At 40.2% G+C, this 25,999-nt stretch overlaps 1 protein-coding gene across 4 annotated transcripts in view; it reads left to right on the top strand.

Moving 5' to 3' along the window:
- Positions 1 to 25,999, top strand: part of MLIP (muscular LMNA interacting protein) — a 119,263-nt gene that overhangs the window by 32,512 nt on the left and 60,752 nt on the right. For 3 of the 4 annotated variants that reach the window (XM_075497283.1, XM_075497284.1, XM_075497285.1), the window contains exons 2-4: positions 14,140 to 14,298; positions 16,307 to 16,675; positions 22,608 to 24,233. In XM_075497283.1, the coding sequence (XP_075353398.1) occupies positions 14,140 to 14,298; positions 16,307 to 16,675; positions 22,608 to 24,233 (2,154 nt within the window). The remainder of the gene's footprint in view (positions 1 to 14,139; positions 14,299 to 16,306; positions 16,676 to 22,607; positions 24,234 to 25,999) is intronic. The other variant, XM_075497287.1, reaches the window with a different exon arrangement.

A 25,999-nucleotide genomic window follows, 5' to 3' on the forward strand; every position in this document is an offset into this window, starting at 1 on the left:
AATAGCCTGGTAGCTGGGGCATTCATCAGTGCTGTAGGAAACCTGGGGTAAGTTTCCACCTTGTCCTTCAAAGAGAGGCATATTCAAAAGCAGTTCTGTCTCTCCGTCCTGGTGTTTCCACTAGTCAATGCATCCTGGATTCAAGGAACCTTCCAGACGAAAAGTGAATAAAAGCAAATATGTTCTGTTAAAAGATTTTTGTTCAAGCAAACTGACTTTTTTATGTGGAAGAAAATACTTAAATGAAAAATTCCTGGTCCACTTCAGAACTGCAAAGGAGATGAGATTTCCTCTGTATAATGGCAATATAGAGTCAGCTGAGGCAATACTACATGCAAGAAACACAGCGTTTGACTTCTTCTACTGAAATTAAAGGCAACCTTTTAAAAGAATGAAATTTTACCAGCTACTAGTATATTCGGTAATTTCCTACAAGGATCTTTTCTGGGAAGCAGAGAAAAAATAAGTACTTGGTACAAGAGGGCTTTTGAGTCACTTCCAAAACCAACTTGTTTCATTTCCTTAACTTTCAAACTCTTTTCTCCATGCCAATTTCTGGCTAGTTAACAAACAAGACCTAATAGGCAGGGCAGATGCAAAATCAGAGACTGGAGCTGTAAGACATGTACTGCATGAGGTATCTACTTTTTTGGTAAAATGCGTGTCATTTATTACACTTCCTTTAGAAGCCAGAGAACGAGCATTTTCGAAAAGAGGAGTGATCCTGTGGGGACATCTACCTTGTGCTTTTCTTGAGCGCCTGAGCTCTCCCGTCAACCTGTAGTCTCTGCTGTAATCAAAACCTCAGCTGGATAATGTTGGCAAGACTGAGCTCCTAATCACTTTTTTTCCTGAAGAAACAGCTGTAGTCAGTAGGAACATAAAATCTAACACCATGAGAAAGACAGAATTTGACAGAAATAGTACAGCAATACCCTTTTCTTAAAAACTATGTTAAGAAATTTTAAAATAACCTGAAGCTTTGGTACGAAGCGTACATAAATACAATTACATTGGATTGCCAATACATTGCTGTTAAGATATTCTTAATGCATGACTTAGTTTTAGGGGGTTTAAATTTTTTTTTATTTATTTTATTTTTTTTTCAGTTTGAGACTAGATATGCTTCTGTATTATGTAAACCTGTGAAGCTGTTCAGAAGACATTGATTATGAAGCTTTCAGATTGCATGACACCTTGTGCATACAGATGTGAGAACTTTATTAAAAATGCTTGTGATTTCTTAATATTGTTCACAGGACTTATATAATCTCTGGGATAAAGAATCCTAGTGAGAGTTATTTGCTGAAACATAAGAAGGAGTTTTATTAAGTCCAAATCTGTTTATTATCTGTAAATCTTCTAACTTGTCAAAATATTGGGTGAAAAATTAATGCATGAGTTACAGGGGCTTTCCTGTTGAATTTAAATGAAGGATATGCATTTGATGTCTGGTTTAATGATCCCTGCTTTTGGAAATTAAAACTTTGACTAGTATCTCAAAACAACAAAAAGATAACTGAAACACTTTTTTTTTTTTAACTTTTATATTAACCTCCTAATTTATATAATTTGAATTGCAATCTTCATTTCCACCTGAAACACGTTTTTTAGGAGATGGATGAAAAATAAATAGAAAGCAATCTCTGTTGGTAGCAAATTCTGCATATATAATATTATTTTCCAGAGTTTTGAAGTTGGCCCTAGCTCAGAGTAGAGTCTCTTTTTGAAATAATGTACATTGTTATAATTGGGAGCATGATGATAAACGGTACTGCGCTATTACTAGTAATGACAGAAATAATGTTTAATTGACATCCAAGATATATTTCTTACCCTTTCAAAGCTAAGACCAAGTTCAGAAATCGCATCCATTTTCACTCAGTTCTCAGGTAAAATTTGACTTCAAGTAACTCTCAACAAAGTGATAAAGAATCAGCATTTCTTCTGAAGTCTTGCAGTACTCTCCTCAATCCAGACATTTTTGAACACTGCAGTAAGCAAGCAACGTTCTCCCTGAATCTGGCAGCTCTGCTCTTAGGAGACTGCAGAGGCATCTGCCACTAAGGCAAAAGGAGCAAAGGTCTCTTTGAAAGGCTACAGAATTTTGGAATCTAAAACTTATAGTTTGAAGCAGAGGGTAGGTGTCTTTAGTTAATAAAAAACATAGCACAAGATAACCTTGGCTTAAGAACACTCTTAGCATAACCAAAATGCTAAACTGCTGGACAGGAGGCGAGAAAGAATACATCCTATGTGGCATATGTTAGTTATGTCACTTAATGCACAACTTGAGGGTAACCAGTTCTCCCTGGTGATGAAGGTCGTTTAAGGATATATATGGAATGTGCTGGAATTACTGTCGGAGTCAGTCTTGATTGTACTGAGTTTATTTTGGGGTATTATAGGAAATATGGGCTTTGAAATATTTTAAGGTGATAAAAATGTTTATAAAATCTCTGAAATTGTAGTTCTGGCAGTAAACTAGCTCAATTGCTTCTTTAATCTAAAGCTATGATTATTACATCCATGCCTTCCTGCAACTGCTTAGAATGAAGATGAAACATGAAAGTACAAATACCTAGGAAGCAAGTACTGAATCTATATTCTTTGTCACTACCTGCGAAAGTGTTTTCCATGGCTTTGTCACCTGTATTCTTCTACTGGGAACTTCTGAAGAAAATCTTGGTAGGAAGTAAATGACAATGTGCAGATTTTTGTTCGTTAATTTTTAGTCACCTGCCCTTTTTATAATACTGTGATCCTTTTGGTTAGTTCGTAGTATCTATACAGATAGTGTTATTTACATATTTTCAGCTGAAAGTCTAAACTATACTTTATAATACTGATAGGGTTTTGCTTAAATTTGGAAGACTCTTCTTTAGAAGCCTGACATTACTAGCACACTTGGTCATGAAGCCGAACCTAAATAGACCGTGTTTGCTCACTTTTCTGGAATTCTGCTTCAGATGTTGTAAGCTCTGCCATAACTTATAGGTAGATTGCAAACTGGAAATGGAGAGTGACCGAGAGAAGCCTACGTGATAAGAGATTAGAAAGGACAACACAAAAAGAGGAAGGAAAGAATCACTGGTCAGTAGATGTGTTAACTGACACTGAAAAGTAGACCAAGAGCATAAGGCTAGAAAGAAGGAAAACCCGATTTTGAAAGTAAACAACATCATTTATATCTCTGTTCTGGCAGGAATATGACTTGCAGGGCAAAACCAGATCTTCACTTAGGTAAAGATGGCCATCTAAATGGGGTAGTCCTAGTTATGAAGAGCTGCTTGGCTGGACTCAAATGGGAGCTTTGATAGATGCCATGTGTCATCCCGAGGTACAGAAACCGGAGAGGTGAGAGTTGTCCTGTGTTAAGGCTGGCATGTGCTAACTACACGTTACCTTCACCAAAACTAGTCAAATAATGTCAAGAGGATGTAGGATATCTGGGAATATATGGAGAAGAAGTTGCGGTTAGCTATGGACTGTCAGAATATTTTAGTAGAGGCAAGGTTATAAGCACTTACTCCGGGCTCCACAGGAAGCCTGAGGCGAAGTATAGATTTCAGTGTGCAGGCTGCCCAGATTTGTTGGCTAAAGAAATTATGCTTGTTCTTGGTACAAAATGTACAGTCTGCTGTGGAAAATCTATTCCTATTCTTTCTCCTACACTCTAAAATATCTGAGGAATGGTACATGACTGTATTTAGCTGAATGATTATGCCAGAGCGCAAAACTCAAAATGTTTTTTTTTGATGAGACAAAGTCAAGTTTGTAAAATGCCAATTCTTCACACAAATGCTTTTGTTGGAAAAAATAAAAATAAAATTACTTAAATGGAACAAGTATAGCTATTCTTCCAAACAGATAAAGTTGTATGAAAATGACCCTGGCACTGTTAAACATGCAATATTCTTGGCATCTGGGAAAGCTCAAGTTAAACGTTTAAAGACAGCTGCTTTTTAACAATTAGCACAGAGAAGAAAACAAGATCCCAAGTTTATCATCCTGCCCTCCTGTGAACGTGCAGAAGAAGCCAACAGCCATTCAGCTTTACCTTTTTGTTTGTTAGTAGCTAAGTGCCAGAATAATTACCCTTTGTAGCCAGCATTCTTCTGGGCCCACACAGACCTACTCAGAAAATAGCTCATTAAAAGGACCTCTGAAAATCTTTGCTGAGAAGGGGAAAATATGACCTCTTCTTCAGTTTCATCACACACATTTCTTCACTGCTTATTTATGTTCATTTTTTATTTATCTCCCAACTGTGCTCTACATACTACAGACAGCAGCCTGGGGAAAGAGGCATCTGAATTATCAGCCCACTGAGTTTTATTAGCAGAGGACAGGTAAGAATGCTTGTAGATGGGCTCGTATTAATTATTCGTTGAAGCTCTTGCACAGATGACTGTAAAGGCTGGTGCGGCTTCTAGTGGGAAGCCTATTGCTGATTATACAGGATGAAATAGTCCATTTCTTAATGATTAAAATACCGACTGCCTCCTCCTATGGTTGGTTAAAAAGCTGAAAATTTAGCATCTGATATTTCCAAAATACTCTGTGTATCCCTAATGTATCATCAGTGAGAAGTCTGTTCTCTTCCTTATGGAAAAGAGCTGAGGGATCTGGGCTAGCTGGTATTATAAGACTTTCACTGCTGTCTGCTGGAATGGCAGCAGAAAAAAATGACAGCAGATAAACTAGAAGTTCTCAGTCTGGTCATATAAGAGTGGATAAAGACTAAGGTTTTAATCTGCACTTGATGAAATCTACGAAAACATCTCTTTTTTTTTTTTTTTTTTTCTTTTTAAAAGTACCTTTTTCCGATTTATCAAAAAACTGATAAATCCAGATGCCAGATGGCTTTTTGGGTCTTGAAAATCATATTTGAGAGTATGTCATGATCAATTAGTGAGATAACTCTAAAATGTGAAAGATGTGCTATTATTTGTCATTGATATGTGGGTGCCAGGTGTATAGCCTTTGAAAATTTAAGCTGTACAGCTCTGTGTGTTTCTTTACATCCTTTGGATCCCTGCTCCAAAAATAAGGCTCCTTAGCAAGACAAATGCCCAGACACAACATGTAGCAGTTTGGGAAAGGAGGTATCTATTGAAAATGTCATGCTTCAGAGATTTAAAAGAAATAAACCTGAAAGTTTTATAATAATAATGGAAGAGTCTGAACACAGGAGACAACTTGATAGAACCTGTGCTTCCAAGAGCAAATCACATCAACCTTTTCTTTCCCCCTGTCAGATCAATTATTTTTAAATGAAAATTTACTTTCTAATTAAACTAAACTCAGCCAAAATATTTTAACACTCAAAACACCTTACTTTTTAGTTTTCAAAAATGATTTTTTTTTTTTTAACCTGAAAGAGCTATCAAAAAATTAAACGGACTTTTAACATTGTTTACCTAAGAACAGACAGAAGTAATAAAAGAGGAAAAGGAAACTTTTAGGGAACCAGAAACAGTCAAAATGAATGAGGAGACACCTGTCAGTGGAGAGCACATGCATATGGTACCTACAGGATGTGCATGAGTAACAGCATCTCTCTGCTTTTTGGTGTTTCTGATTGTATCTGGGGACAGCAGGTAATGACAGGAGCTATTAACCTGGGGAAGAGAGAAAGGGCACATTCAAGTCACCCAGAGGTAGCCAAAATCTCTGGGTGCGGAGAGATCTCCTGGTGTTTGAAACTGTCTTGCATCCTCTCCTGGAAAGCAGTGGTTTTCTTTGCTGAAAGTGTTGGAAGTGAGAATGAATTTGAGCCTGAACCTGTGGTCCTTCAGGTTTGAGGAGAATTTTTTTGGAGTAAGTGCTACAATACCAGGTGACCATGGTATAAAGGGCCATAGTTGTTCATTTCTTGCTGTCAGACTTGGATGATAGGGGTGTTCACACTCTGTGTTGAAGTGTTTTGGATAGAGTTATACCTGGGGAAACACAGAGAGACTGCCAGTGCTGTTGTATATGCTGACATACTGCTCAAGCGCTCTTGCTAACAGCAGGTTTGCAGTGAAGCACTGAGACCCCTGACACCCAGCACACCCTCATCAGAGTCCATGAGGGATTTCACACACAACTGTTAACCTGGGGCTGTTTAAAGCATAACTAAGCTGCGAAAGTGAGGCTGTACCAGTCCTCCTTCGGTTGTGTGTAAACAAAGCAGGAAGGCAATTCTTCAAAAATGAACAGAAAAGTTGCACAAGTGGGAAATGCTCAATCTCATCTGCTGCGTCCAAATCACTACCAAGCCTCAAGGGTGTAGTGAAAGACCAGCTACCTTGTGCAACTTATGCAAGCTAGAGAAACACACACAGAGATGCAAAAATTTGTAGTTAATCTAATTGAAGTATTAGCAATCTAATCACAGAGTTATAATGTTGTTAATTCCCTTTTCCCTGACAGGAGGTCAAGCTGGAGGAGGCGCTCATCGCAACCAATATTTATCAGAACACTTTTTACTAGCCAGGCTATTATCATTAATAGAATGAGGCTGTTCTTATTAACAGTGCATAACTATTCACACGGTGCATTTAGCCACTCATGCAGGTCTCTCGTACACTCATGCGCTAACTCATAGCTACCCAGCTGGAGCCACAGGTGGGAGGGCAAGCCTTTGTGCAGAAGCAGAAGGTTCTACTGCTATGCCTTTGGCTTCTGGGTGAGTGGTCAGAAAGTTATGTTAGGGACCTCTTCTTTCTTTCTTTGTATGTATAATCCCACAGTTTTTGTCCATGTATAGCAGCTACAGCCTTCTTAGGTGGGGTTCAACTTGTTCACTGCTGATGCCAGTGTGTCCTGGTGGTCTTGGGCAGATTGGGCTGACTCTTGGTATTCTGAATTTATCTTTTCTTGTGTATTCAACTGGACAACTAATCTCCTGAGTTTATCAGTTTAGAAAAGACTTTCATGCACTACCTCTTATACTTACCCTCCCTTCAATCTACAGTTTTCTCTTAGCAACTCCTCACTGTACTGTTCACACAATGCACACAAATTCACGTGTACGTGGGGCTTATATGATGATTACTAGTCAGGTACAGTGATACTCACGCTTAAAGTCCAAATGGTCCAATTATTACAGCTCATTCTCAGTAATTATACAGTTAAAACTGACCTAGACAAACTTTCTCATTTCTAGCACTTCTTCTTTTTCTATGCATTGTTATGGAAGCTGCCAGCATCTCCAGTTGTTTGCAGGGAGGTTTATGATGTTGATGGTAGGGCTTACTTCCCCTGCACTTTAGGCACACTTGAAGTTATTTTTCTATGCTTGCTAACAGTTCACTTGTTCTTTCTTCATTGGCCAGCAAATTCTACGTTATATCCAAATTCTATGGTGTTTGATATATTTTACATATGCTGGATACTGGTTCTTTGCTTCCTCTGTTATCCTTAATACCAGCACACAGGGTTGCATTCCTGTAGTGAGTAATAACTGATTATTAATGATTTGTGCTGGTAGCCCTAGGGCCCCTATCCTATACTTGCACTTTCAAGGCTTCTGCTGTTATCTTGTGCTTGTACTTTTGGAGGCATCTGTCAAAATCCCCTGGTTTTCTTCAACAACCTTCAAGATATGGTTTCCTGATAACATGACATATGTTTTATTAGCACATATATATCCTTTTTCTGGAGTCACTCAATAGTTAGCTCACTGTACAAAAGTAATGGTTCATTAGAAGACGCATGCAGGGATACGTATAGACACAGATGTGATGGTGGGCACCACCTGCTCCCAAAATGTATTGCTTGCAACAGTATCACTGGTGTGTTACCAAACTTGCTTTGCAATGCATCTTTGAGAGGACAACTGCTGAGGTGCTCATCTGCGGTGGCAGCACCATGTGGGCTTGATCCTCCTGCGGTGGTGGGGGCAGGACTGGCAGTGCTCGGTGGTGGGGTGGCGAAACCTCACCACATGTGGGGAGGGAGCTGGTCTGGCCGAAATTCCTCTGACCCTTAACCATTCAGACAACTTGAGAAACCAAAGGGCAAATGGCTGATGTGTGCTACTGTAAAATTGAAGTTCCTTGCTAGCATCATCCCACAAGACTGATCTCTCAGCTCTGACAGTTGTAAGTAGGGATTTATTTCTATTCCCGGTGCTTGATTTGAAAATTACACCTGCTTACTGATAGGTGCAGCTTTTGGGAAAAGAAAATGAGGGGATTTGTGTCATACACATTAATGAGACTGTGCCCCGAGACTGCTGTGAGGATGACAGCAGCATTCTGGGACTCTCTTGCAGGACTGAAATTGCGAGAAACTTTAACAGGAAAAAGAATAAATTCAGGTTAACTTTTAATTTCTCACTGAATAATGGAGATGGAGTTGTTCAAAAAAGGACTGGAAAATTGGGGTCTGTTGCGCCTCGCTGCTGGCGCTGTGCCTCGCACTAATAAACAGTCTTATACTATACTAATACTAAGCAGTCTGCAGCCTTTTTGTTGGGCTGAGGTATCATGACATTGTATAAGCATCTATTATGTATATCAGTATGTGTGAATGTCTCTGTGTATGCACTAGTATGGATACTCTACATATGAACTCGTAAGTCCTATGGCCTTGTAAGGACCTAAGTTTAGGTGCAGATATTTTTATGTATCTACAGGCACTGGAGTTGGTCTGAAGTCTCCCATTTCCCAGCGAGTCTGCTGACTGCTAACGTATTTGATAAGCGGTCCGTGTGCATGTTCGACGGCACCAGTTTTTTTTATTTATTTTCTTTTGCAATCAGCCTTCAAACTTTTTCAGTCTACTTTTGCCAGTCCTTGACTGCCTTCTATGCAAGACCAGATGGCAAGCCTGACCATAGTACAAAAAACCTGTGCAAAATCAGCAGCAATATTTCTGGGTCATTTCTGATTCATCCACACAGCAAAATGAATTCAGGACAGACAGAAGGAGATGGTGATGACCTGCCGAGGGAGTAGCTGGAGGCTGTCTGGATGTGGGACTGCCTAGCTGGAGGTTTGTGCATGGGTGATGGACTAGAGCAGCTTGGGGTGTTACAACAGAGGTGCTTTTAGCTTGGAAGATGTTGCTTCCTAGAAGGTTTAGGAGACTGGAGCAAATAAGGGCTTTAAGGGTGTCAGCGATCCTAAAATATGATTTAGAGACCCAGGTAATCTTAGGGTCTAACGTTTTATGACCATTTAGTCAAACTGCATTTAATTAAATCAATTCATAACAGGCAAGGTATTTTACTTCCCCTTTGCAAAGGAGGAAATTAAAAGTTATCTTTACTTACTTTTCACCGTGCTTAGCTGCTTACGTATAGACCAGTATGAAAGAGCAATTACAGTTGTATAAAGTCTGCTGGGCTGAAGAGCTAATTAAAATTGTTGTTGAAAAGAAACACTTCAGCTGAATGAGCTCTTGCATTTTGAATAATAGATTACAATTTTATAGTATTATTCATTTGCTCTTTCTAGTGCTTCACACACATTAATTTTCAAAAGATACTTGTCTGCTAGTGCGTTTTAGTGTGTGCTGCTGTATTGAAAGAAGCAAAAGTGATTTGCTGAAGGTGATACAATGGGCACATCACAGGGCTTGGGGAAGTTCCTGGACCACAGCTGTCAGTGGGAATTTTGGCATACACTTCAGCTGGGCTGTAATTTCCTCCTGGACTTTTGGAGTGGATTTAGCTTTTCCCCTGAAGTTTCACAGATATAAAGTTGGTGTTCAGATGATCATCTGCTGCTGTTTGTAAAAGGTTTTAGATAAGTCAGAACTCATATGACACAGTAATCAGCTAATCCGTATTAGGTTACTGTGATAGCTATAATAAATCAGGATATGAAGATATGCTGAAGATTCCTATATCTCATTAACTCATCATTTCATCCACAGTAGACTAGCCTTGTTCTCTGTCTCGAGGAGGAGACAATGTCTCTTCTGTGGTTTGACTTTAGTCTGAACACAGAAAAGGAGTTTAAGGAGAGGTTACACAGCCTGGGCCATGTTTTTGGAAGGCCCCTCTCCCTGGCTGGGCGAGCGGCGTTAGCTGTGCTCTCTATGTTAGAGCTATATTTATCACACAGGAATTGTGGGCATGTGAATTTGTGCTCTGACCAAAACAGCACGTCAGTCAACGTGTTTCTGTGGTATGATGCACATGCTTGTTATTTTGCTATTATTTATGCATATATTTCCTTTTCTGTCCTCTAAACAAATAAATAAACAGACTCAAAGGAAGTACTTGATATTTCAAGGGTGAGGTTTTCTCAGGGTGTCGTTTTATTAGCGAAATTACTTACATTAGCAGTGGTAGAAGTGGTAATGTGAACCAGCATATTAAATTTCACTTTAGCAATCTGTATTCCAGAGGGAAATCCTGGGAAGCAATCACTGACAATGGGACCCCAATTTAAATTACAAAATAGGCAGTATGCTGAATGTATATAGAGCATGAGAGAGATTAAATAGAAGTGTTCATTTATCTTCATAAGGTAACCGAGACAATAAAAATGTGCTCTACAAGTAAGGACTGTAGAAGCTGTGGTAATGAAAACAATAATTAATATAATTTAAGTTATTATCCCTGGGGCAGTTGTAAATTGATGGTATTAAATATGCAATAAATCTGTTTGTAAATTGATGACATAGGAAGTCATGGAAGTCATCTAGAATAAGTTTCTCCTTTTGAAGCTATTCGGCAATGCATTATGCAGCAGCCTATAGCCCCCAATGGATATTTGAAGTTTATTTATATTAAACTCTATAATTGATATTCTTCAAAGAACCAAGTAACATGAAAGGATGCAATTAAAAGCAATCAATTATTTCATTGTGCATAAAGTTGATTATGTGATATAAATCAGAATTCATTAGTATTAACTTGAATAGACATTGCGTAGGGTATTTTTCTGCCACCGTAACTCTATTGATTCAAATGAATTACAGCAGCAGGGAATGTATGGCATTGAATTCCTTCCACTGTTACTATTGGGTCTAGAGAAAAGACGATCATCTGCAAGAAAGTTTCACATATATTATATATATTTGAATTTTAAGGTTATTCCAGTGTTATTTACCTCTACATGTCAGAGTGGCTTTTAATAGCTGTAATTAAATGCTGAAAGTCCACCCTGTTCATTTCTTTCAGTTCTTCAAGGATAGAAACATCAGCCAGAGACAGAGTAAATGAGATGAGTATATGAAAAAAAGGTGCAAAAATCCTTTCTCTACCTTTCTCTACACAGTATCTAACAACTTAAAACTTTCTGAAATGCAGTAATTCTATTTGCTGGTTTATACTTTCCAAACTCCAGGAAAAATAAAATACACTAGAGGAATATAAATAATAACATACTTTAATGGCATCTTCCCCCTGAAAAAATATTCTAGCTTTCACATCTCTATATGTGTTTTCCAATCTTAGTTTTTGCTTGCAAACAATTTTGGTGGTTATTTCCACAATGTGTTTAGGTCAAATACAACAAGGTTTTCTTCATGTATTCTTTGATTTTTCCACCAAAGCAATAAAATTGGAAGTGCAGGGTAAGATGCAGTACAGAAGTAGGTGCTTCTGTACCTACTTCTGTAGGTACAGATCTTGTAGGTACTTCTGTACAGGCAAGATCTCCCCATTACTATGCAATGATCTGAAGCCTCATAACTTGGCTTTTTGTTTGTATTTCCTCATTACAAATATGCAGATAGAGTACTGGGAGTTTAGCAGTGCTGGCACATTTGATTGGAATTTTCTGTCAATCTGTTTGTGTGGGGGCTTGCTATTTGCACACTTTTTCTTTCTCTCTTCCTTTTTCTTTCATAAGGAATATTCTGTGCTCTGACACAAGAATACTCACTGATACAAAACAACTGACGTCAAGTGTCAAAGAAGAGCATGACAAGAGGGCGAGGTAGAGGGGGAAAATGTTAGTAAAGACGGCCGAGGTAGCCAGAGTTACTAACTGCATTTCCTAGTTAGAGAGAGAAGATGAAAGCACAGCCGCAGACCTGCAGGAAAGCAAAGGCCATCTCTAGCTGATTTCAGTGGACACCCAGGTGCTGTGTAAGACTGTAATGGACAGTGTCACCTGTACAGAAATCACTAATGCCAATATGATGGGTGCTTCTGCCTGTGTGCAGGTAATCCTGCTTCTTGAAGAGCATGTTTGGGTACAGCAGGTGCTCGGGTGGAGGCTGCATCCCTGGATGCATTGTAGGGACCTGCGGCTACTCGCTAATGAGTACGTCCTTGAGTACTGATGTTACGCTGCCGACTTGTATCAGGAGCAAGGACTAAGTGTTTAATGTGACAGCTATTAATATTTTAAAATTGTGTGCTGCTTTATGAAGAGCAATGATCAGACTTGAGTACCTTGGCTGCTGAGAGAAGGACAGAGCTATGTTGTTTCTTCCTCACACAAAATAACATCCAGAGCTCCTGCCATGGTGGAGCAGTTAGCAGCCACTCTTTTGCTACTGATTCAGGCCATGCATCGTGTGGTCCAGTGCTTGACCACTTGTGTGGAGGGAGGGAAAGGAGGAGACCACCTTGTCCCTGCACCCTTGCAGTGCACGCCTCTAACTGGGTAGCAAGCCTGCAGTGTAACGTAACCTACTCATATGAGTTTGTGAATATAAAGGCTCAATTTCAGAACCGAGATGTCTGGCATTTATTCAGATTTTTCACTTTCAAACATCAAAACACCTTATTCTTTCAGAATTAGAGGTGGACACATGGAAATTTATTCTGGGTGTGTCTGAGAGAGCAGAGTACTCCTAAATTGTAGGGAAAAGAGCAGTTGGCAGTGTTTGTATAAATAACCAGCCTGTTTTGCTCAAGCCCTCCAGGAGACAGCTGTCAGTGCAAGTAACTAAAATTTGCTTAGATTTTTTAAAAACTGGAAATCTGTGTCTATCATTTTTAATATTCCAGCCATGAGAAGACCAAGTCATGTGAATGTATTCCATAATCCCACTCTGTTCTGTAATTGCTATTTACTTATGGATGCAAATTACAAAGAAGCATAATGAGAGCCATAGCTCTCCAATTTGTTTCACTTTAAACAAGTAAGCCAAAAAAAGGAGTCAAAGCAATGGTCCTGTTTTTCTCTATGATTCAATACAGTTCAAGGTTCTGCACATTAGAGTTCATTGAAAACACAATTAACTGCCATAAGCTTTAAAATCAGATGATAAAACAAGGGAAAATTTATACATTCCATAGTTTTGAATCAGAAAGAAAGATTTTCTACACCAACAAGTAGTGGGAAAGTCAGCATATCAGGTTCAGTGGTTTGGGATGTGGTTCCCTCTGCTGACCTTACCAAGGCCTTTGGAGTTCCTCTCCCTCATATCTGGCAAAGCAACTGAGAGTTTTGCCATGGTGTGGACTTCTTTTTCCTGTCCAGTATCTCTTGTGAAGGAGATGGAAATGATGGGAGAGCACTGTCATAAAATTGAAGGTTTAGGTGAAATTGCCTTATCTTAGTCTCTCTTCTCTTCAGTGCATTCAGGCCTTACATACATGGTCCTAGTGAAAATGCAAGTTGGGGAGGGAGGAATGAGAGGACAGATACAGAATTAGTTAGTGTATGTGGCTGAATGGTCCAAAGAAAATGGGAGAAAATCCTTTCCTTTAATCAGAATGCATCCCAGATGTTGTTCAGAATTAGCTGCATTTGCATTAGAAAATGTAAACATGTTTTGCTTTCTTTTTGCAGAGCAAAGGTTCTTCCAATTTGTTATAAGTTGTTAAGCAAATACTCTAGGGGCTATATTATGTCCAGATACAGCGGTATAATTACATTGTTGTTCTACTAAAGTGGAGTTAAACAAAGATAAAAGCAGCCTTGAAATGAATTGAATATGGTTTTCTCTTTCTGGTATGGAAAATGGAAAGAATAACAAATTATTGAACAAATTTTCTCCTGTCTGCTGTGCCACGCCATTAGAATATATAGGATATTGATGGGTATAATTGAGGCAGTATTCTGTCTGTTAAAGAAGACCTTAATATACAATGACCTGTTAAAAACCCCAATGACCAGTATAGTTAGTAATAGTCTTGTAAGTTATGTAGATGAAGTAATTAATGTTATTTCAACTCTGACAAAAATAATTTTTATTTGGACAAAAAAGATGAACTAATTGTGTGTTTTGTAGGTTAATTCTCAAGAATCTGGAACCAAACCGCTGACCTTCACATTTGTACCATCCATTGGAAGACTTCCAACTCATTTTGAGGTTGTAGATGTCTCTAAGTTCCTTGTGACAATTCCTGATGAGCCAAAGGATCTGAGCAATCAAGAAATTATAAATAAGGTAGATTTTTGTTTGCGCTAGTTTTTCCAGTCTTTCAAAAGATACTGAAAATTTTCTCCTGAGCATCGCTGAACTGAAGCTCTTTCCCTTGAACTGTTTCTTGGCTTGTGCTTCGTTTTAATTACCAAGCCTACCAGAGATGCAGAATCGTTGCACAAGAGAAGGCTGATACCTGCTCAACAGCCTCTTTTGCCTTTGGCAGAGTTTATATTGGAAAGAAACCCTTGCCCATCTCAATACTGTCCTCTGTCAGTCACGCAAGGGCTATGTTCTTGGCAGACATGGGGGGATTCCTTCCTGATCTTTATGGGAACAAGGGTGGTGTGTGAGGAGTGTTATCGCATGGGGATCGACCAAGAGTTGGTCACTGGATCCTGGTTTCAGCAAATGCCAGTGCTGTGGCTTCCAGCAAAGGTGCCGATCCCTTTCATAGCTGTGTAGTAACGCATCAAAGTGAAACCTTGCTTTTTGTTTTTGAAAGCTTGTCCCCATGATTTCCCATGATGATGAAGCCAGCAGCACAACATTTCTGATTCTCCTGCCTTTAGCCAGCCCATAGTGTTTGTTATTCCTTTCCTGCCTCACAACACTTAACAGCCTCTTATTTTATTCCATGCTGCTTGAGAGAGAACTGGAACCCTCAGATTAATATTAATGCTTATGGTGATTCTGCTTTTGTGTAACAGCTCCTTCCCTGGGACATTGCCGGGGCTGCAGTTCTTGGTGTTAATAAACTTTTCACAGGCGTTCACCTGAACATGCTCCAGCACTTTCAGTGGCCTAGCTGACTAAAAAAGGGGTTGGTCTGGGCAGAGAATGGACATATTTGAAGAGACATGCACTGGAATGTTATCCTCAGGATGTTTAACTCATGAGTTACATTTCCAGCCCCTCAGTATTGGTTTTGCTTTAAGTAGTGCCCTGGGTAAGGCAAAATCAGGTATTCCTGACCTCTGTCTCCCTGAGTTTCTCTATAGGCAGAGAAAGCTTTCCTGGCAGGTGATGCAGTACTGAGGCCTTCATAGCACTGATTACTCCCTTTTCTAAAATGTCTAGAACCTGATCAATATTTAAAAAACCCAACCAACATCAGATAGTGAAAATAACACCTCCAAAGTCATACTGGTGGTATCCCCCTTTGTGATCCAATATTTTTTTAAAGAACTGAGCTCCAGGGACTCGTGGAGCTGCCAGTGGAAATTTGTCATTACTATATTCCTCAAGCAGGATTCAAATGTGAGCCCCATCTACAGGCTTTCTCTTGCAGTACACGGTATTTCTATTCTTTTACCTGATTCCTCCTTCAAGAGAAATATGATTTACCATAGCAGTTTCCTCACTATTGAATGATTTGGTGATGTGCGTGTCCTGTGCCCAGCTTGCGCTACTCCTGCTCTCATCCAAAGCATGCTTGAGAAATTACATACTGGGAGTGGAAATTGCAGAAAATATGAAGAACAACTGTGGTCTGTGCTGAGAAGCTTGAACATACAGTAAAGCTCTCTGACCTCAGATTCTTTGTCTGCTCTTTTCAGAGAATCCCCTGGCTTAAAAGCCTTTGTTTCTTCATTAATATGTATAGGTTTTGTCCCAGATTTGTCTGTCAGACTCCTCTGAGGAGCATTGTCCGCTCCCGTGGATCCCACGGTTGGGATGCCTTCCCATCATGTCTGGCGTAGTCTGGTCTGACAGCTCATTCGGCTTGACTGCACCCTTCTTTTTGGTTCCCGCGCCAGCCCTGGGCTCAGGACATCGTTGTGCTCAGAGTCCCCTGTTGCTTGGCGAGTTGCTGGAAAAGCAGCCCCCGCAGCATCGGCTGGGGGATGGAAGCGGGGGGCTTCCTGGGGACCTGGTTTCTGCTGGGTGCTCATGCCCAAATTCTTCATTCGCCCTCTGCACTTTTGGTAGTGCAGTGCCAGCCACCGCTGCAAGCCAAAATTACTTTGCATTTTGGGGAACACAGATAAAATACAGCTAACTGGGATCTTTTTCCTTGTATCTTTTGCAGTCTAATGCAGTCTCTGATGAGCTGGCCTTAAAAAGCAGGGCCAGACAAGACTGTGTGTCCACCGTCCATACAGACAGCATCCTAACAGCTTTCCAGTCCCCAGGGTGTAATTCGAGCAAAGGAGAAATGCAGGAGAATGACCTTTTTAAGGCTGAGTTTATCCTGATTACGGACTCCGGTGATGAAGATGAAGTAGCCGCTGCCTCGAACAACGTTCGTCAGCCTTCCAATGGCTACGGTCCCATCAGTGCTCAGCTGCTGGCCACGTCCCACGTTTCCCCTGGCATGGGGACAGGGAAAACTCCTGGCGATGGGCATGTTCCAGGTGCTGTGCTTTCCCACAGCACTGCTGAGCCGCACAAACGTCAGGTAACCTGCTCTTTAAGCTCTAGAGCTAACCTTTGCTTTCTACAGCTTTCAGGACACGGACGCTGAATCAGTTTGTAAAGCAGCTTGGCCAACTTGTTCTTTAATTAGCATTTTTGTTGGGCATTCCTATAACATTTGGACTCTTAGGAGCTGTCCCAACCCTTCTGACTTACTGCCTCTCCCTATGGCTCTGGTGTATAAATGGAGCAGGTAATGCAGATCTGTTGTTCTTTCCTTTAAGACCAGGTCATCATGACAGCAAGTTAATCAGAAGGTGTTAGATTCCTAGCTAGTCTAAATTGGCTAAGGTTGTTGAAATCAATAGAGCCTGTAGATCATTTGAATTATTAGCATCAGACTTCCCAGGACTATTTTTTTCTCAGCACCCGCTGCAGCCCTTTGTGCTAGAGAAAGAAGCTGTAAAAATCCTATTATTCTGATTGTTAGTTAGCACTGACTTTGCACAGGTGTAATGAACTAATGAAGTTGAAAGGTCCATTTTATGTCAATCTTTATAGGGCACATTTATTGATTTATTGAAATTTTAAATTGGCAATGGGAAAATTAAAAAAATGGTCTTTGAAATGTTTCATTTTCAAAATGCATCAATCCAATTTACTGCATGAAAAGTTAATATCTCTCATCTTGGAAAGAGCACTGATAGTTTTCAAGAATGTACATGCAGTGGAAAACTCTACCTTTAGTAAAATAGCAACATCCTTCTCACATGGAATAAATTCAGACATTTCTTTGACCACAACAGGATTTCCATTGGTTGAAAATGCCATTCTTCATCGATAATTTAAAAAAAAGTTGAGCATGGCTACTTTGTCTCTGAAAACGAATAGGACTTCCTATCTTGTGTTGAAATACTTGTGCTACTCAATTTTTCATCAAATTCAGTGTCAATTTTTGATTGAGGAAATTGTGAATAAGAAATCCAATCTGGTTTGGGATTTACAGCATTATGAAATATTCATTTCTTCTGAGAAACTCCCAGTGAAGTCAGTGAGAATTTTACCTGAGGAAGGTGTAAAGGCATAGATAAATGTATGTAGGGGAAGCAGCTTGTAAAAGAATAATTGTCCTAGGGAAATATAAATTTACTTCAGCAATGCTCAGTACGTAGATTCTGCCAGGCTTACTTGGGTGGTTTCTTTAAAAGCTATTACAAAAATTGGGTGGATTTTTTGTAAAACTATGCAGAAAAAATCATATGCTGTAGCTTTCCTAAGCTTTTGATGACAAGTAAACAGAAATTTGCCTGGTGAAGTAACAGAAAATACAGATTGCACAGAACAAAGAATTAAAGCCTAACTTTACTAGCTATTCCCCTGAATGTGAAGAGAGATAGTATGTAGTATGGCTAATGCACATCTCATCATTTTTCTTAAGTCACAGTTTTTCAAGACAGTAAGTACTTCCTCAGTCTTCATTTTCTAAATATCTCTAGCCATCTCTATCTTTTTGTAAGAAGAAGATGTTTCTAACTAAGTTGCTTTTCACTGATGTTCTGATTCTTCTTCAGAGTTTCCTTGGGCGTCACTCTTTCTGGCTTACTCTCTAATGAAGTATCATCAGTTCAGAAATGAATGAAAATTACAAAATGATTAAATAGATGCATTATTTATCTGTTGGTAGATTTCCTATGTACAAAGGATTCTATATAGGGGCTACCTTGTCAGTTCTAGGATTATAATGGCAGTATCATGTCCCACTTACGAGTTATAATGTATAATGTTATGTTCACTTAAAAACATAATTAGACTATGGGTTTCCTGTCAGAGATGAGAAAAACAAGAACCAGCATTGGGGACTATTGTGTTGTACAGAGGATCACTCTAACTGAACCAGAGGGCTCCTACAGCTTCATTTGTTTCTGACTTCATTTAAATGAAAGAAAAAAAAAGAAAAGCATTGAAAAAATGGAAGCTTCTATTGTTCTTTGAGGCGTAAAGGTCATGACTAATGTTGGAAAATGCTATGCCATAATCAAAGTCTGAAAAAAATAATCAGTTAAAAAAAAATCTATTATTCTGGTCTTCTGATCATATTTGGAACTTTTTGGTGACAGTTTACTGTTTATATATTGTGCCTTTTTTTTTTTAAATGTGAAAGAGAGTCTAGTTATGTGAGAGAGAGGCAGACTGACTCCTGCCCTCAGGATTGCACCCTTTGGGGTGAGGGGGGATGTGTCTGCTCCCCTGAATGCCAGGACATGAACCCAGCTTGGAGAAAATTCTTGACTCACTGTGGGGGATCAATAGCCAGAAGGCTTTTTTAGCTAGTTAAAGTTACTTGCCATTCCTCTGTCCAGTGCATGGCATCTGGTTTGGCTTTTCCAGACAAATCAGTCGAGAGTCCCTACAAACTCCTGCCATTGCCAGGGAGAATGCACTCTTCTTTTCCGGGAGAAACCAGACTGTTCTGAATGGCATCTATATTAATTTGGTCTCAGCTCGCAGGCTGATTTACTGTCCTGTTTCCAGAGTTTTTGTCAAGTTTTCCACAGCCTTCAGTGCTTCTTTCTGTCTTTCTGGCTTTCAGGTTGCAGGCTGTGGTAGGGAATTTACTTTATTTTTTCCTATCTATTAATCAAATTCTACTGAGATCAAAGTATGGTTAACTGGCTCCAAAACCAGGTCTACAGCAAGCGACATCCTCTCTCAGATAGGATTTTTGCCTTTTGGGCTCTCCATTTGTTACACTCTTTCCCTTTTCCTGTTCGACCAGCCCATCTCTCAGGGCCTTGCTGGTCTACGTAACCACATTTTTTGTGCCCTTCCAAAACAATGTGATGTCACCAGAAAGACCACTTGCCTTGTGTCCAGCTCAGCTCCACCATTTCAAATGTGCTGAAGGCCTCCTGGGTAAGGCTCAATACTAAGATTATGACCTCTTTGATATTCTGGGATCATCATCTATGAGGCAACAAGGTCTTTTTCAAGTTCCTTGATCCCTTTGTGCCAAGGTAACCTTGCCACCTATTTCAACTTTCTTTATACACTTTTGGGAAATGTATATATAAGTTGCTCCTGAGAAGAGAAAAAGGCTTGCAGCTGAATCACAGACCAAAGGAACACCAATCTACTTCTGTCACTCATTTCCTCTGCACTAATCCAGTACAACTACAGAAGTGTTTTAAACCATCAGAGAAATTGAACAGAAAAAAAAGGCAAAAACAAATCCCATTGATCGGTGGAAGTTGTTATATCTGGCACTGGTGAGGCTGCACCTGTAAAACCATGCTCAGTTTGGTGGCCCTCACCCCCAAATTCACCCCCCAAGAGATTTGAAGAAGGGAATTGGGGGTCCAGCACAAAGCTGTAAAGGTGGCTGGGGCACACGTGAGCTGAGGCTGAGGGAGCTAGCTTGGTTCACTTGCACCAAGAGGTATCTAGGAACAGCCCACAAATACTTGAAGGGCAGTTGCAGAGCTGACAGAGCCAAACTCTTCTCTGCAGTGGCAGGTGAGACAGCAATGGCCACAAATTGAAGCATGGGAGGTCCCAGATGGACATCTGGAGAAGCTTCCTCAACTGGGAGGTGGTGCAGCACTGACATAGGCTGCCCAGGGGGTGCTGGAGCCACCTCCGTTAGGGGCTTTAGAGACTTGGTGAGACACAGCCACGCTGGTGTTGGTGAGAGCCTGCTTTGAGTAGGAGGCGGGACTAGATGACCTTCCAGAAGTCACTTCCAACCAACTTTGATATGATTCTCTGATCCTGTAAATAAGAGGGTGATAATCTATAGATGTGGTTAACACTGTAATACGATACCAAAATCTTTTCGGAAGACCTGAATAATGGCTCAATTAGCTCAGCACGTAAATGTTCAGTGGCGTTCAAACTGGAAGACTACGGCAAAATGTCTTTATCATACTTGCAGGAGCATATTTATCATCTATTACCATGAACATTTTCCTAGCTGCTTATAAATCTTTCTTATTCAGTTTTAACTAATTAGAAGTCATTGCACATCCTGCTCTTTCATTATGGAGTTTCATATTCGCTCCTTTTTCTTTTAATCTGTTGTCTTTGTAAGGGAAATTTATCTATTCTATTTTGAAATATAGAATTTCATTCTCCAGTTTTGTTTTGGTAGTTGATCGACTTCCAGGACTCATTATTAAATTCATCAGGCTGCTCCAATTTATCAGATGTATTACCATGCTGCTTTTAACTTGTTAAATAATTTTCTGTTTCATGACATAGTTATTAACAATTTTTCATAATGCTTAAATATTGGTGAATTATTCTCAATTTCCGGTATTTTTTCTTGTTCTTAATTAGCAGCTTTTTCAACCAGAGTCATAATTTCTTAATCCAATAGAATATATGGTATAATTGTATCATGGACATTCATTTTTATATTCTAATGTTTGCACTGTATACATCCATTGGCTTTCCACTTTGAAATGGGACACCTTAACACACATATAAAATAAGAGGAAGTTAGTGTGGTTGTAAAGGCATTCTGATGGTTGGTGTTTATTTCTATATATCAAGGCATTGACTTGGCTTTTCTGAAGGTATCTTATACAGAAAATATCTTCAGTTTGCAAGGCTTGCTATTTGTTTGGTATCATTTAATAAGAAGAGCTCACTTGTTTTAAGTTATATGGGCTAATAGGGTTCTGCTGTGCTTATTTAGCCCATATTTAGTATTTTAGGTATAGTGTAGCCTTTTAAAGCCTGTAAGTCTTTCTCTCCTGTCACAGCTTCTTCCAGCATGTGCTCTCACTTGAAAATGATGTTTTGTACTTATTTTTGTTTTGTGATGTATCAACAGTATATGATATAATAATAATAATTCCTCTCTCTATTGGAGAAGATAGTTGTATTAAAAAATAGAATTCATAAGCTGAGCCAAAGCCATGTGCAAGTCACGTATGTAGAAACTGGATGTTATAATTGTCGTTTATAGAACTGCATAATCTTTTCAGGGTATCAAGCAATAGATAAATGGGTGTTCTTATATTTATATGAAATTTGCAGAGATTAGAGTCAATTTCCTTGCTTTCAAATTGCTCAGTCAAAAGTTAGGTGATAATTTGTAGCCTTTTGGTTTTACAGTTGACCTAGCTCACTATTTCATACTGATAGGTTTTATTCGCATTGTGTATACCCCAGTTTTTAATTTCAGCATTATAAAAACTTGGAAGATTTTGAGATAATTTCTTTCTTTAGAAGCATAAAACTATATAAAAGGTTGATAATATGCTTGTATGCTCTAATTAGTTTTGACAAATCCTAATTAGAATAGACCTAAGAAAAAAGGTACTCATGAAAGAGCTCATTACTGTTTTATTAGTGTATTGTAAGACTGTGGAGAAGGGGATAAGGACTCTTACATGCCTGCAAACTGTCAAAAGCACTGCTCTGTGAATGACAAGAAAAGTGAAAAACAAATTGGACGTCTGATTTAAGTAGTTCTGAGCAAATTTCTTGTTCTGATATCACAGTGCTGCAGAAGGTGTTGTTTACTGAATGTGAAAATGAGTACTTGACTTGAATCTCATTTACAGAAAGGCTACTTTCCACTGAACTGGTAAAGTGAGATGGGACAATATTGCAATTTTCTCACTTTCCGTTGTGTTTGCACAATTCAAATGACATCACATGATTTTGGACACTGATGGCACAACTGTCTTGGGTTTTAACTAAAATGAAAAATACAGTAGCCTTGAACCTTGTTTATGTCAACAAAACTGAGGTCTCATAAAAATAAAGTAACACCTAACTTGTCACCTCCCCTGAGAGCCATGTCCATCAGGCTGTATACCCGAGTTTAAGACAGCCCTGTGCTTTTAACCTACAGAGCAGTAGTAATGGAAACACTATATGCATGACCACAGGGCTGAAATGTGGGGTACTTAACAGTTCCACAGGTTCCACCTATATTAACATTTCTGTTTTTCTTTTTTCTCCAGTTAATTTCTACTCTTTCCACCTCTGATCATCTTTCCTCTAAACCACCTGCTGTCCACTTAATTTCTCCAACTAATCAGAAAGTAGTGTGTGGTGCCATGGGTAACCTGAATCAAGCCTCTTCGCTGGAAGACTCCCGTAACAACTGGCAGTCAGCAGCTGGGTTTTCTAAGCAAGATCTATCTCTCTACTTTCAGTCTGCTTCCCATAGTTCACCCCCCTCCATGTCTAAAATATCTTCTGCATCAAACAGTTGTTACTCCACTCCTCAATTGTATGATAACCTACAGACACACAGTCTCTATACCTCTGGCTGTGTTTGCAAAATGGGAGACTTTACCACATCCTCTGTTCCAGCAAAGAGCCCGAGTCTTTCCCCTGATCCTCGATGTTCAGCTGAAATTCAAGGATCTTCAGCTCAGCCTTTATCCCCCAGTTCTTCCAAAACATTGAATGCTTTATCTCCTGTCCCTGTACATATAATAACACATTCATTATCTCCTAGCCCTAAACCTTTGTCTCCACCCTCTCTTTACGGCTCCTCTTCGACCATATGTAGTATAAATGAGCCTTGCACACAAATGTCATCTAGAGGAAATTTAGCAAAGTCAGGAGTCAGATCCCCTCTGCCAACCAGACTGACCCTCTTAACTGCTATTTTGAGATCAGGCTCTTCTCAGCGGAGACCGCTTTCCCCTGCTTCTTGTCCCACGTTTTCTCCTAGCTCCCTTGGTTCCTCAACACTCGCAATAGATCAAAAGTCCAAATCAACTTCCCCAATCCCCCAAAAATCTGTTTCAAGCCCTCCTATAAGTCCAGATTCTCCTAGCAGAGACGAATATTGGCTTTCAGGATGGGCTCAGCATCTGCCTTTACCCTCCAAGCCTCATCCCACCCCTAGGGCGAGGTCCCTTTCTCCTAAAAAGCACCTTCCAGTCGGAACGCTTTCTCCAGACTCCCGAAGTCCTCTGTCATTCCCTGTCTCCTCCCATAGAAAACCAGTTGCCTCTCCAGGTTTGCAGTCTACACTGCCTCGTCCTTGTGCCCCAGCACCCTCTTCCCTTGCACACCCTACCTCTCCTTCTCCAGAAGGGCTGCGGTATGCTGCCGCCAGGTCCCAGGCACCTCAGAAGTCTCAGAGAGTACACACTTACTCACCCATCTTTACCTGCCGGTCATATCCTTTGCTTTCTTCTACCAGTCTTAGTGGCATATTCTCCCCCACCCTAGAAAAACACTCATCTCCTTCCCCAAGTCTTTTGCATTCACCTTCTAGATCTAAATCAGATTCATCCCAAACGTCTGTTCAGGAGATGAGCACCTCCTCTCCTACCCCTTCAAGTGTCTCAAAGCAGTGCTCTCTCTCACAACCTCCTTCTACTCCACCGGTTCCACAAACTGGTAATATTAATTCCCATCCTCTGCAACTTAATTCTTCATTGGTGCACACAAATTATAGGTCTAATTCCTGTTCTCCAAGACCTGAGCAATCTGCCACCTCACCGGTGTTAAAGTGCAGATCTCCTGTCTCAGACAAGTCACCAGGCACACTGCCATCAAGACCCAGAGAGCTGACTTCACCACAGTCTTTTTCCCTGCCTCCTGCCCATGAAAACATCAAACCCAAGGTACTCTTGGTGCATGCTTATTTTCTAATAGTTCTTTGTCCCTGTAGGAAAGATCACATCTGTGTTGCACAATGCTAGTAAAATAAATGAGCTGTGGAAAAAATGTTTAAAAAGGAACTGTTTATATTGATAGTGAAGATGATATAGACTAAATCTTACCATATCAAAGTGCTAGCAATGTGTTCTGTATTATGGGGGAAGATGCTGAAGGAATCCTTTAGCTTAAAATTAAAATACTTTATTCATGAGTGGGAGGAGATACTACTGAAGATGGAATTGTGTCCACTGGCTCTGATATACATTTGGTGCACTTATTTTTGAAGCTCACTTAAAACACTGGTGTGTCAAAAATAAACCATAAAACGTGTTCTATACACCGCATGCTAATGTAAATCCACATGTATTCCCACCGAAGGTAATAGAAGTATGGTGATCTTAGGTGCAGGGCTGAGCTAGAAGCAGCTTAATCTGCTTGACGTGAATGGGCTGTTCCAGTGACAACCAATTCCCAAGCACCCCATCCCGCCTGTCCTCCCCGCTCCCCAGGAGCCTGTACCCACCCCAGCCGCTCTGCGCCCCTCGGGGACCAGCCCAGAGGCATGGCTGAGCTCAGCCTGAGCAAGGACCACGGGGCCAAGAGCCAGAGAGGGAAGACAAGGACAGTCTCCTGCGTCTTCCCTTTCTTTGGTACTTCTCTCACCTTGTTGTGCTAGACAGAGGGCGAGGGAAAAAAGCAGCCAAGCTTCCTACAGCACGGGCTACAGCAAATACGAGTCTCACACTCAACAGATCAGCCATGCTCCTGCTGTTTGTCATCCACCCAAAGGTGGGAGAGTCCCAGCAGAGTGAGAATAACCAATGATAGCGATTGCTGCAGGAGGGCTTGGGAACCAGTCAGACTTCAAACCTAAAGATAAATCTCAAGAATGGGAAGGGGAAGGAAAGGAAAGCTGATCAAAAAACATGCAGCAGGTAGGTGAAAACAAAAGGAACTGCTATACAAAAAGGAAGAGCTGGTAGCAGGAGACATCAGAGCTGCAGAAGGCTTTCCAGCCTCTTTTATCTTATCTTTGCACTCCATGCTTCCTTTGTGCCTCCTCTTGCTGATATCTGAGCTCTGCCCATCACAGAAAGGCTATCATAGTTTATTGATTTATTTGTTCACAGCACAAAATTACAGCCTGGTCTGCCAAATCAAGTCATGTCAGATGTGTTCCTAACAGCTTGGCCATGGCAGGGGTGACCTGAACTGCTTGCAAAATGTTAATTGAAAATGAGAGGTTTAAATCAGCACAAAGTAGCAATTGTCATGAATGGTTCTTTTAAAAACCAAACAGCCCAAGAGGAACCCCTGTGCCAAGCACAGCTGTACAGTGTCACTACAGCCTGTCAGTTTTATTTAATGAAACAAAAAGAGAAATGAAATTGTAGAAATTCCAAGAAAAAAGCCCCTGAGACAAAACTGGAAGGCGTGACTGAGCCTGCAGATTGCAAAGCAGTTGCGGTTTCTGCTAGTCAGTGCAATGAGCACTGTGAGAGTCTCTGGCGGTAAGGAAATTCTCTGCTTGTGACACAGAGCTATTGCCTGGGTTTATATTTGCAGAGGTTATTACACCCTTTCTGTCCTCCCTACTGTCCCTTTTCCTGCCAATTCTGCCTTACCATGCGATACGGTGGCACTTTTGAAACTGCCCCACCGCCCCATTGAGACTGGGAGAGTGTCCACCAGTTTAACAGACTTGGACCTGGTCTGGTGCAATTTTTAA

Source organism: Mycteria americana, chromosome 3 (assembly GCF_035582795.1).
Source record: "Mycteria americana isolate JAX WOST 10 ecotype Jacksonville Zoo and Gardens chromosome 3, USCA_MyAme_1.0, whole genome shotgun sequence".
Classification (NCBI taxonomy): domain Eukaryota; kingdom Metazoa; phylum Chordata; class Aves; order Ciconiiformes; family Ciconiidae; genus Mycteria; species Mycteria americana.